We start from the raw sequence: 13,486 nt of genomic DNA on the forward strand, positions 1-13,486 counted from the left end.
AAAAGATAAATTCCAGGATAATTTATTGATGTATATGATTAATTTTCATAGAATATCAAAACTTCAATTAATAACAAATGTATGGGCTATAAATTACAGTATTTGTACATAGTTCACGCAAAATGCTAGAAATATTCGACGACTTCTTCAAACTATTTTTGAGTTGTTAAAAATTATCTTTTCACAATATGATTACCTAGGTCCTGAATATGCTTCCATGAATTCTGGATGTCGGATTTTTCCGTGAAGCTACTACATACGACAAATCGTATGACTAACCTATTATTGTGATTATAGGGTGTGAGAAACAGTTTCTTGTTACGTTGTATACTTTCTACTAATTCTTTTGTTAAACAATCATCTCCTTTCATTCTGAACGTTAGTACTCCCAAGTTCGATGTACACACTTCGAACCTTTCATCCGAACTAACGAGGTCTGCGAAATATCTAGCTAAGTCCACCTGCTTCCTTACATGGGCCTGCAGTCCTTGAACACCATGGATACGTAGCACAAACCAAAGCTTCAACGCTCTGAACCTTCTGCTGTTCGGTATCTGCCACAAGTGGATGTTTGGAAGTTTATCAGGATTTTTGTTTTTCAAATCCCCATCAGCATTCATTTGTTGCACGTACGTGGTGTCCTTGAACCAAAGAGCTGAGCAATCTGAGTTTACTTTCATCCACTTATGAGGGTTGAAGTTGAAGGAATCTACTTTTTCGATACCTTCCATGAGAGGTCTGAATTCTGGACATATTAACGATGTACCGGCATAAGCTGCATCAATATGTAACCATAGGTTTTGTTTCTTACAAACGTCGGCTAACTCCTCAACGTTGTCAAAAGAACAGGTTCCAGTAGTTCCAAAAGTGGCAATTACACAGCATGGAACATACCCTTTTGCCTTATCTTCTTCAATTGCTTTTAGAAGGGTATCTCCTCTCAAACTACCATTGTGGTCGGGTTCTAAAAGTCTCATCGGAACCGAAGCTAGCAGACCAGCTTTTTCAACGGATGAATTTGCTTCTTTCGAACTGTAAGCTACGAGAAATTTATCGGATATTGTCTGTCCAGAAATCTTGGAAAGACGATGCTTTGCAGTGAGTAAAGCTAGCAGAGTTGATTCACTGGCAGAATTCTGTAATTATATTTAAATAATAACTAAGAACGAAAACGGTGTATTTATGATTTATGTATACCTGGATACAACCTCCCCCTAGACCATCGAAAGAATTCAAAAAATATTCCGGTAAGCCCATCATTTTTACTAACCAATCCATCATCTTCAACTCTAATTCATAAGAAGCTGGATTGGAATCCTGAAGTATAAGAATACAGATGTATAGACACAATCAATAAGAAAATGAGTGTAATAAGAAAAAATCAAATTGTGAATTTCAGAACTGAAATTATTTGAAAGAATCAGGTTAGATTTATGCTCAAATTTTCTTAAGGTCGCTATTGAAATAGCGAAGCTAGATTCATGAAATTTCGCAAGAAATGAATAACATATGCATGTTATTTCTTTGAAAATTTTGATCTATGAAACAAATCTTCTGAATTCTGTGTGCTCATAGGTCATAAAAAATTGAGGAAAGCTGCAATGACGTGAAGTCAGGAATTTTCGAGTGCTCGTTTATTCATTGTCAATTGCACCTTAGGAGACCTCAACCATATATAGGAATATATGAGGTCTCCAAGAGATTAATTAGTATGTTAATGATGAGTGCTCAAAAGCTTGTGTCATTACATTAGTACTTCATTCATTTTTTTTCAATATGGTGCTTGAATTTTGTTTGGTTTTGAAGACGATGTTACTACGAAATAATAAACGAAGTTGTGAAGTAATATTCTATAAATTCAAGCAACATTTAAATCGGGCGGATTTGTTACAGAAATAACGAGCGTTAACTCAAATTCGTGGTCAAGAGTGCTGTGGAGAGATTAGAGTGGATTTTCTGTGATTACAAGTAGGAAGCGCTCAGAAGAAATTTAAAAAAATCAAGATTTAGTGAACTATGAAATTTCTGTTATGAGAGAATATTTATTGATCACCCTGTATTACGGTGCCAAGGATGGATTTAGAATTTTCATTATGAATATTATTTCATAATGTACAACAAAGAATTAACTTTGTGATTAAGAACACGAAAAAAAATCATGTAATTAACGTACGGAGTCCTTTGAAAAAACGAATCCCGGGAATTTCCGGTTGAATGAATCTGCTATTTGAACGTAACTATTGTTCTTACAACAAAAAAATACCATTCTGTGAACAATCTGTATTTGGAATTTAACATGCTGATTCCGGTTAAAGTGACTTGAGTTGGATGAACAGAAAAAGTATAGCAGAGAAGAGGTTCTTTCAATTTGTCAGGAATAAATAATAAATAACAAGAATCTTGTTGATTTGATTTGATTTGATTTGATTTGATTTGATTTAAATAACAAGAATCTTGTTGATTTGTTGATTTGTTGATCTACCTACAGTTGACATAACGAAGCTTAACTAATATTCCCAAAATTGGCAAAACAAAAGCTAATCAGTCCATACACCTGGTTTTTAGACATCTTAGGGGTTGTCCATTAATCACGTGATCTTTTTTTAGCATTTTTTAACCCCCCCTCCCCCATTGGTGATACGAAGTGAGGTTTAAGACCACCCCCCCTCCCCCTTCTCAACATCACGTGTATTTTTAGTACCTAAAACGAATCTTAAAATTTTCTGAATATTATCTTAATTTAAATACAGGTATAAACTATAATCTTATTTTATTCTGAAATTAAGGACCATAATAAAAATGAGAATATCGGAAGACTTCTTTGCTTGGTGCTTTCGGCGGTAATCTGCTAGAAGATCATTCGCCCACTTCACAAATTCTTCTTTTGTAGAATATTTTTGTTTTGCATTAGCCCACAACTCATTAAATTCTTTCTGAGCAATACTAGGTTTTTTTCCTTTCTTATACTCGGCGGAAACGTCTTTATACAGATCACCTACTTTAAACATTGTTTTAATGAAAAACGTACAAGGTAACGGTTTACGCATGTATTCGGCGCCAAAACAACAGAATAACTGGCGACTGCATGCCGAGCGGCGCGTGCGCGTGAGGCCTCCGTTCTTTGCCTGGCAACGGCGAGTCAAGGTCACTACACGCCGCGCAGTGCCGCTTAATATTTGTTTAAAAATCGCGCGTTTGACGAAAAAATAAATACACGAGATATCTTACTACACCCCCCCTCCCCCTTGTGTTATTTTCGTGATTTTTATCAAACACCTCCCCTCCCTTTCAAGCCTCACGTGATTAATGGACAACCCCTTAGGTCACATTAAATTCAGCAGGAATGTTTGGTATTTCTCACAGAAATTCGGTTTATTCTACCGGAATATATCTTATTTAGTTAACAGTATTTTAATCCATATAATATATTCCTGTTATATCTACGTACTCACTATTGTTTTAAAAGCTCAGAATGTTGTTTTTAACAAAATGATAAAATATTCACGAAAAAAAAATTTTTCCGAAAAATCAAGCTACAACTACATCCAAAACAATAATTGCTGAAATCAGCCGAAGAATCCAAGAGAAAATAAACTACAAATTTCGTTAATATTTTGTCTATTCCCGTAATTTTGCCGGTGTGTATCTGAATCTTTGAAATTGGAGGTGTAAATAAAATCGAGCAACAGACTTTTAGGAATTTACAGATTGTATTTCCTTATGATGCATTTTCCTTTGTATATAATAATTGTAAAGTTTGAATGTGATTCTACACTGTGTCCGTGAAGTATGGAACACACCATTTTAAGAAATAATCCTGAAACACGTCGATTTTTTATTTTAATTTACCGTATTTTAAAATAATAATCTAATATACAGGGTGACTTACTTTCGAGTAATGACGTCACCGTTATTTTTTTTTAAATGGAACACCCCCATTTTGTCTCAATTTTCCGATTACTCTAGCTGAGCTGATTCCAAAAATGTATCACAAGTTGATTCCAATTGGTACAGGGTGGACAAAAATACAATAGTTTTGTGTGTGCTCAGAAAGTAACGCGTAACATTCTTCATTTGTTTAATTAACAATATTATCAAAAATACTTATTGTCTAGCGGCAATTGATTCGAATGTAACACCCTGTAGTTTGTTACATTATTTTTTAAAATGGTCTGTTTAGCTAAAAATGAATTTGTTTCATACTTTATGGACACATTGTATAATTATGCTCACCCAAGTTGTTGTGCAACCTCCTATTCCAGATAGCATAAGTTCTCCTATAATTCCAGGAAAAGAGTTGGCTGTAGGCATGTAAGCATGGAATGAAGGCGAATGCCAGTGTGTTAGGCCAGGTACTATATGCTTATCCATATCTTCGAAAATATCTTTCCAATGCTCACCGTTCTGTGGACTTCGTTTTGGCAATCTCTCTTCTAAATAACCAGGTTTGACACCTGATAAGACTTGCCTTTAAATGAAAATATTCACTAATTATACATAAAATTTCGTCTGATCTAAAAGATATATTAGTTTATTGTTTATTATATTGTATGTAAAGGCAATTTTTATGTATTTATCTAATACCATTGATCTCTAATATTCAGGGTTTCGAATACGGTATTCCACTCGTTTCAAAAAAACTTATTCTTGAAATTTCAATTTAATCGTCAGGTAACTGTTTGAGTTTTGCAAGAATTTAAGTTTTTTTCCAGTAGAATTGGGAAACTTCAAAATAACGATACTTTAAAAAAATTAATTGAATTCGAAAGAAAATTACAGAATTGATCACTTTCGAATAAACCTCTAATTTCTATTATATGCAATTTTGGTGAAATTGTAAACAGAATCATAGCTCTACCAGAAGGGCTTCTTAGTACCAAGCATTCAGTGCTTTTATTCCTGAAGTGCTTGCGATTTTTGAACACTTTCAGAAAGTAAGGCATTGACGAATATCAAGCACTTCTCGAAAGACCAAAAAATAAGCGATCTGATTCGAACTGAAACATCACATTTACGCATTTTTTTTTAAATCGCGAAGAATTCATAAAAGTTTTGCATTAGAAACAAAAAATATTCGAATAAAAAAATAAAATATCGTGTGAAGTAAAGAATAATAATTTCAAATACGATCTACCTATATTTGCTTCGTGATGGGAAAATATATTGAAATATGTATATCAGATTCATAAATTTACACATTTTCATCTATTCAAAGAGTTGCGTATAAATTCTCATATGATATTATTTTCAGGAAAAATATGATATATTTTAGGAAAATATTTATAGTTCAATTTCAAACTTCGTGCAACGTATCATGTGGATCGCGTAACCAGAACCATAAAAAATTCGAGAAAATATTGGAAAACAAATACCAAATATTTCCTTGCTGAGGGTTTCCATGAGGTTGTGATAAAGAATAACCATATTCCAGTGACAACAGGATCGAACCGAATCACATTTTTTTGTGGTAATATGGAATGGCAATTTCAAGCTTCATGCAAAATTTCGTGTTGAAAGTGGCATGAGAGCCATAGAAAATTCGAGCAGAATATCGAAAAAAAAATGAGAAATGCACTGACGTGAAGCACACACTAGAGGTGAAGATGTGATATCTAAGGCTACAATTGGCGCGCATTATTGAACGAGCGCTCAAAAGTTGCCGACCCAATATTTGATTTCCACTAATTCATCAACCGGTTAGTTTCGTTTTTTCTTCGAAAATTGTTGTATTTAAGAAAATGAACTCACTTTTCTCTGATGGTATCCAAATAGTTGGCGAGATAATCAACAGCGAACTTGCCGAATTTTCTAAACTCATCACAGTCCATCTTGAATCACTTCACCAATCGACAGACCAAAACTGAATCTCACCTCTGATCATCTCACGAGAATCACTTTCTCTCAAATATCGAGAAAGTTCCCTCTACAGGTATATGAGGACCCACACCATATGAACACTTTACTTTATTTCATTATTTACTTTTTAAGCGGTTGTTCCTCGCACAGTTCGCTCTATAATTTTGTCACGTATTTGATTTTTCAATTTTGAGCCAAGATTGAGAGCAAGATTTTACTCACTCAGGATGAATTCGTGGTCAAATTCAATTTTTTCCGCCCGCCTGGCAACGTTCATCTGTAGAGACAATAACGGAAAGATTTAGAAACTGAATTTACAAAGTGGGTTCGGATCTTGAAGACCGCGGTTATGTTTTTTGATCGGAATATTTCGGCTGAAGAATCCGTAACTATAACTATTCGAAATTTTATTTTTCGGATAATTTCAACTACGAAGTATATCGAAATGAAATTTTGCAATTTCAAGACTTACTCAAAATTTCATGTTGATCGTATCAACGAATACAATGAAAGTTGATGAAAGAATATGGAAAAAAACTCTATACCTATTTGATCCATCCAGAAATTTTGCAATGAAATAAAAAACATCCTGAACAAGCTTTTTTCTTTTCGTTAGTATCATCAGAACAAAAGAATAATTCAAGCAGAATATTTCAATGACAACATGTTTCAATCTGCGTACAGGTCTGCGAATAGGCCACATACAGAGTGTAACATGATTGGTTAGCTAAAGCCTAGTGGAAAATGCAGGTGATCCAGGCTTTTTAGAAAAGTAGCTTGTTGATAAACTATCTTTACTGGCATATTCTTTGGATAACTTATCCATTATTTCATTTTCTCCCATTTCAATCACGAAAATGTCTCTCATGACTGCATCTAACATTGCCGGACTGAACTTGCAGTTAAACGCCAAACTTTTAACCCTAGCAGCCCAGTTGGAAACCTTTTCATTAGGCACTTTCTTTTCTGGCATTATGTAACTTTAGATATTCGGCAAAAACTGATTTAACTACAGAAAAATATGAAAGTTATATAGCTAATTCAATTCTGCAAAACTTTTCTCTTTGGGTGCTTTTGGTATACATTAATTCTTTAGTAGCACATAACATTCTTCATTCAAAGTATGCAAGAGAACAGTCCGTTCTTCTTCTTGATATTGTTTGCCAGGAAGAACTGATCCAATCTTCCTGCGAATACAGCAAAATCAGAGATTCTTGGATCAAACAAACTCAATGTGTGGAAATGGAAGGGCTATATTTCGAAGTTCGAAATATGAAATATGAATTGGAATAAATTGATAGAAATTTTCGCCAAAAACTAAACTCATTTTTGCTATGGAACAAATCACTCACGGATTACATTTTCCAAAATGGGTAATAACGTCATTTTATTTTTAATTTCATATCTAGTTTCTGATACCAACGCAATTTCGTCAATGTCCTTATTGAGAAAAAGACTGTATGTATAATATATGGGATTCAATTAACGTCACATCATGACAAACGCTAACTGAACAACATATATTATAACACTGCCTGTTAATTTGAAAAATACAGCGTGATTCATGAAAATTTCGAATTTTATTTTGATCCTTTAATTTATTCCACTAGTATACAGGGTGGCCACTTTTTCAATGGGATTGTATTGGTAACTTTTAAACCATAAGAGTTAGGAGGTCGGTCAAATGGAGGAAAAGTTGCATGTATAGAAGCATTATCAAGCAGTTCAAACAAATCGAGATTATCAGGGCCGGTTAACGAGATATCATAAGAAAAGTAAATTATGTCATTTTGAGTTTTCTTTTTTTCCCACTTTATTTCAAATATTATAAAAAAATGTTACAGGAATTTTTTATTCGACAGTAAATTATTCTCAATTTGACGTAATCAGATTTCGTATCCAACGTTTCGTACTCTCTGGGCCACCTTCAACCTTATTTTTTTCAATACGGACCTGCATATTTTATGACATTTTTCGAAATAACTTTTAACGCTGAATTCAACGATATATCATACAATGTCATTCAAAGTTGATTTTCAGGAGATTTTGACCCTCATCCAAAATTAAAGGTGTGTATGTAAGAAAAAACAAGTATATTAACGATATCAATGTTCTGACCCTAATTCAATTGAACCCAGAAATAAAATCGAGAACTGAGGCCAGTCAATGGAATTTTTCAAAAACTGCTCTTAATAAAATAGTCAAGAGACGCGAATACAATGATTTTAAATTTGAATACCAAGCCTTGCAAAAATTATATCGTAATGCTCTCAAAATAAATTTCGATTCTGTAAATTGTTTCAACGGAACAAATGACAAATACAACAATAGTGATACCTCGCGAGAAAATTGAGAATGTTTTGGAAGGTATTCAAGGAGACCAAACAAGCAAATGTATAAGAAGTATGGGTTCCAGAACCGTAAAGTGCATTTTACAAAATGGTGGACATTTCGAACACTTACTTCATTCATTTTCATTTACTTTCGAATAATCATTTGATTTTCCTTTCATTAAATGATACTTTCGTTTAATTATTATGAATTGAAATATTTGAATGATTATTATAAAAGAAGAACCAAGAAACCAGTATACTGGTTTCTTGCTTTGATTCTAATATGTTCCATTTAGTTCAAGATGGGTAAGTTGATTTTCTTATCGAAATTTATTGCATATTGCATGTTGTTAATTAAACTAAATGAAGGTAATACAGATCCGACCCGAAGAAAATTGGATAAGGGTCAAAATCACCTGAAAATCTACTTTGAATGACATTGTATGATATATCGTTGAATTCAGCGTTAAAAGTTATTTCGAAAAATGTCATAAAATATGCAGGTCCGTATTGAAAAAAATGAGGTTGAGGGTGGTCCAGAGAGTACGAAACGTTGGATACAAAATCTGATTACGTCAAATTGAGGATAATTTACTGTCAAATAAAAAATTCCGGTGACATTTTTTGATGATATTTGAAATGAAGTGGGAAAAAAAGAAAAATCAAAATGACATAATTTACTTTTCTTATGATATCTCGAAAACCGGCCCTGATAATCTCGATTTGTTTGAACTGCTTGATAATGCTTCTATGCATGCAACTTTTTCTCCATTTGACCGACCTTCTAACTCTTATGGTTTAAAAGTTACCAATACAATCCCATTGAAAAAGTGGCCACCCTGTATATTGGAATCTTTTAGGGGAAATGCGGACAAAATGACATACTGTTTTGTTTTTCAATCATATATTTTCAGTTATTGCAATAATACTTCCATTTTGGTGCTAAATACTAACCTTGGTTAATAGTTTTTGAGTTTATTTGTTATTTTATTTGTTTATTATGATATTCATTATAAAAAGCAGAAAATGAACCAGGACTATTTTTCAGAAAACTGATTTGGGAGAGTAAAAATAAGTGTAAAACATCTTGGAGTATACTACGTAGGCTAACTGGTCAAGATGTGACCAAAAGAGATGTCCTGCAACATGTTGGCAACCCAGAGGTCCTTGCGAATAACTTTAATCTCTTTTTCGCCAGCGGGTATTCGGAATATTCACATAATTCGAACAATATATCAGATGGTACATATGGTAAATAACGCAATAATAAATCCTTTTATTATTTTCCCGTAAATGAAAGTGAGGTAATTAGTGTGGCCAATAAAATGAAGAGTAAAACAGCTTGTGGCTATGATGATATACCTATAACTGTTATCAAAAACTCGATTGATATAATTGCCACACCTCCATCACATATTATCAATCGAGCTTTTACGGAGGGTTTATTTCCATCGGCCCTTAAATCTGCTGTAATCAAACCTCTTTATAAAAAAGGAGATTCAAATGATATCTACAACTATCTTCCTATCAGCTTGTTGACGATGCATTTTCAAAAATTTTCGAAAAAATCTTAGTGAACCGGTTATTGAACTTCTTTCATGAATTCGGTATATTTTCGAAAAATCAACATGGTTACTTGCGCGGTAATGGCACCACCACGGCTCTCTATGAATTAACATCGGGTATGTTTGAGGCAATTGAACAAGGTGAGATGCCCATCGGACTTTTTATAGATCCCTCTAAGGCTTTTGATTGTGTAGATTACCAGAGACTTCTGAATAAATTGTAATTTTATGGTGTTCGTGACAACCAACTTGATCTGCTGCGTAGTTACCTAATTAATAGAACGCAAAGAGTTTCTGTTGGCACAGGCGACAAGGTTCACATGTCCAAAGAAGAAGTGGTTAATGTAGGTGTACTAGGGACTGTTTTGTGACCCCTTCTTTTTCTTCTTTATATCAATGATCTGCTTTCATCTATATCATCTACTTTAATAGAATCAATTATCAATATACTTTTATTTGTTGACGATGCAAATGCACTCATTAAAAATAAAGACCTCAAAACTTACATCGAACAGACGAAAACAGCCTTTGATCTAATAAATATTTTGTGTAATCAGAACGGGCTCCATATAAATGTTGATAAAACTGAATGCGTCATGTTCAGGACTAATAGATCTAAAGAAATTTTCCCGAAAACAATAATGTTCAGCAATACCGCAGTAGAAATATCACAAACCACTAAATTTTTGGGAGTTTATGTGGACGCATATGTACGCGACATGGAACCAACTAAAATGTTGACAAATATCGCAGAAACCCAGGAGAGCTGTGTACATCTTCTTAGGAAAGAGGCTGACTGTACAAATTTTGCTTTATTTCATAATAATATACGAAGTGTGTCTAAAAACTTTGATGAACTTAGCATTATTGTTGATCAACTAGAAGTGGAACTTGACTGCATCGTTTTAACTGAAACATTCAAAATAGAAAACAAGGATATTTATCAACTTTCTGGATACACTAGTATATACAATGAGGGTGATATAAATAAAAATGATGGAGTTTTAGTTTTTATCAAAAGTACATACACATGGCAGTCTGAAATTGTAAAATTAAATAATATTAAGGCTTTAAAACTGAAAATTACACTGTGTGATGATAAAGTAATACAGGTGATATGTCTATACCGTTCTCCATCACAGCCCGAGACGGAATTTCTGGATGGCCTCGGAAGTTTTCTAGACCAATGTAGAACCAATTGTGAAGTCTCATTTTTTGTTGGTGACATAAATATCAATCTTCTTGATCGGGAAAACGATATTTCGAATGAATATCAGAATATTCTTTATGAGAGGGGCTATGTATCGGCTATAAACACCTATACTAGAAAACAGGGTAATACATTGAGTTGTCTTGACCACATTTTTATTAGAAGCAAATGTTTGGAACAGTTTACTCCTGTCGCTTGGCGAATCAATGTGACTGATCATAACCCAGTTCTCGTGCGATTCTCCAGTCCTGGGAAAACCAAAATTAGCGAAGAAAAAATTGAGAATTATAGAAAAATTATAAATTATGAACAACTCGAGAAGGAAGTAAGGAAAGAAAAATGGGAGAATGTTTACGACGGAGAAAACGCGGAAGAAATGTCTAAAATACTGATGAGTAGACTGTCCGATCTGATAAGATACTGCACGAAAAATATAAGAATAAGGAGCACCGAAAAAAAGCGGAAAGACTGGATGACGAATGGTCTTATGAAGTCTATTATGACTAGAAACTCACTACACAGGGAAATGTTGAGAAATCCTCAAGATGAAGATTTAAAAATTACTTTCAAGAAATACAGAAACTCCTTAAATGATCTAATAAAGAAAACAAAGAACAATTATATGAGAAGTCAGATAAACAAAAACAAGGAAAATACAAAAAACTTATGGAAAACTGTCAGAGAGATGAGTGGCAACAGCAAACAGAATTCGGACATCAAGTTTCTCAAGACTGAAGATAAGAAACTAACAGACAAAAAAGATATTGCTGACTGTTTTGCGAAATACTTCTCCGAGATTGGTAAAAAACTTGCCGCTAATATTAGGGAACCGACGACTAAAGTTAACTATCAAAGCAGGCTTATTAACTCATTTGGTCTTGTTGAAACTCATGATGAAGAAGTAAAGAGTGTTATCAGAACATTGAAGTGCGGAAAAGCCCCTGGAGGAGATGGAATTACATCTGAAATTCTGAAACGCCTGATAGATTTCATAACCCCACCTCTCACGTGTGTTATAAACAAGTGCATACAAGAGGGTACGTTTCCATCAATTTTCAAGAGGGCAGTAATAACTCCAGTCTATAAAAACGGCGAAAAACATCTAACCTGCAATTATCGACCGATATCAGTAATTTCTACCTTGGGCAAGGTGTTCGAGAAACTATTGAAAAACAGAATAACATCTTACTTGGAAAAATATGAACTATTATCTCGCCGACAATATGGATTCATCCCTGGGAAGTCTACAGAGGATGCCATGGCAGATCTCATGTCCAAGATATATAAAGCACTAGATGATGGAATGCCAGCTATGTGCATCTACATAGATTTGGCAAGGGCTTTTGATACCGTTCCCCACCGTGGCCTGCTCACGTCTCTAGAAAATTTTGGATTCAGAGGAAATGAGTACAAATTAATTGAAGATTACTTAAATAATAGAGAGCAGGTGGTGGTGGTGAGCGGGGTCGGAAGCTTTACTACTAAGGTTGAGTATGGAGTGCCCCAGGGTACTGTCCTTGGGCCTCTCCTCTTTTTAATCTACTTGAATGACCTTTTTTCCTTGCCTATATCCGGAGAGATCATAGCATTTGCTGACGATACAGCTATTTTTTATAGAGGACAGGATTGGTGGGTGCTGAAACAAATTGTAGAAGAAGATCTCAAAAAAGTGCTGAACTACTTCGACTCTAAGCTGTTGACCTACAATCCGGAAAAGACAGTCTATATGCCCTTTTGTAATGTCCCATCTGGGCTTCCGGAATACACAGAACTCTCCATATCTCGAGAAACTAACATCAATACTGTGAGGATGGAAACTGAAATTAAATATTTGGGTATCGTTGTAGACTGTTGTCTGAAATGGAATTACCACATCGATGCATTAACGAAGAAACTTAGAAGCTTGCTACCTTTGTATCGATTGTGCTCTGGGTTTTGTGACGCCGGGCAGCTGAGGGTTCTATACATGGCACTCGTTCAGTCTTTGCTTTCGTATGGAATTTTGGTCTGGGGGGGTGCCACTAATGTTCACATGAAAAAAATCGAACTGATCCAAAAGAGATTTCTTAGGATACTAATGAGAAAAGATTTTACCTACCCGTCAGATGATCTCTATGAAGAATCTGAACTGCTCGATCCTAGACAGCTGTACTGTGCTCGCATTCTTCAGTACCATTTCAAGACCAAAAGTAATCAAGATCTGGTGTCTCACAGCTATGGAACACGGAAGTTATTTTATAATGTACCAAAAATGCGGAAAACTATTGGTCAGCGATCCTTCGTGTTTCTTGCTCCAAGGACATATAACAAGTTACCTCAGGATGTACAGGCAATAACTACAGAACAGCTCTTCAAGAAAACTATAAAGCGATGGCTTCTCTCTCAGTCCCGACAGCGTGTAACTCAATTGGTCGATTTGAAAAACGCTCAGATTAGATGAAACCAAACATACCAACTCCTTGGCTTCTGTTAGGTCGTATTGGAACAGCTTCAATCAGGAAATATTTTCAAGTCAAATAACC

General features: G+C 34.5%; 1 protein-coding gene across 1 annotated transcript; it reads right to left on the reverse strand.

The window, feature by feature from the left end:
- Positions 1-6: 6 nt before the first annotated feature.
- LOC123679007 (aromatic-L-amino-acid decarboxylase-like) lies at positions 7-5,908 on the reverse strand. Its single transcript, XM_045616315.1, has 4 exons — positions 5,749-5,908; positions 4,234-4,468; positions 1,198-1,317; positions 7-1,136 (listed from the first exon to the last, which is right to left on the reverse strand). Exons 1-4 carry the CDS (start codon positions 5,826-5,828, stop codon positions 174-176), a joined length of 1,398 nt encoding a protein of 465 aa, XP_045472271.1. The 5' UTR covers positions 5,829-5,908; the 3' UTR covers positions 7-173.
- Between the last annotated feature and the right edge of the window lie 7,578 nt (positions 5,909-13,486).

Source organism: Harmonia axyridis, chromosome 4 (genome assembly GCF_914767665.1).
Source record: "Harmonia axyridis chromosome 4, icHarAxyr1.1, whole genome shotgun sequence".
In the NCBI taxonomy this organism is placed as follows: Eukaryota; Metazoa; Arthropoda; class Insecta; order Coleoptera; family Coccinellidae; genus Harmonia; species Harmonia axyridis.

Coding starts and splice junctions, on each gene's coding strand:
- LOC123679007 (XM_045616315.1), bottom strand. CDS start 5,828: ATGGACTGTGATGAGTTTAGAAAATTCGGCAAGTTCGCTGTTGATTAT. Junction 1,318..4,233: donor GAGGTTGCACAACAACTTGG/GTGAGCATAATT, acceptor CTTATACTTCAG/GATTCCAATCCAGCTTCTTA. Junction 1,137..1,197: donor TAGGGGGAGGTTGTATCCAG/GTATACATAAAT, acceptor ATATAATTACAG/AATTCTGCCAGTGAATCAAC.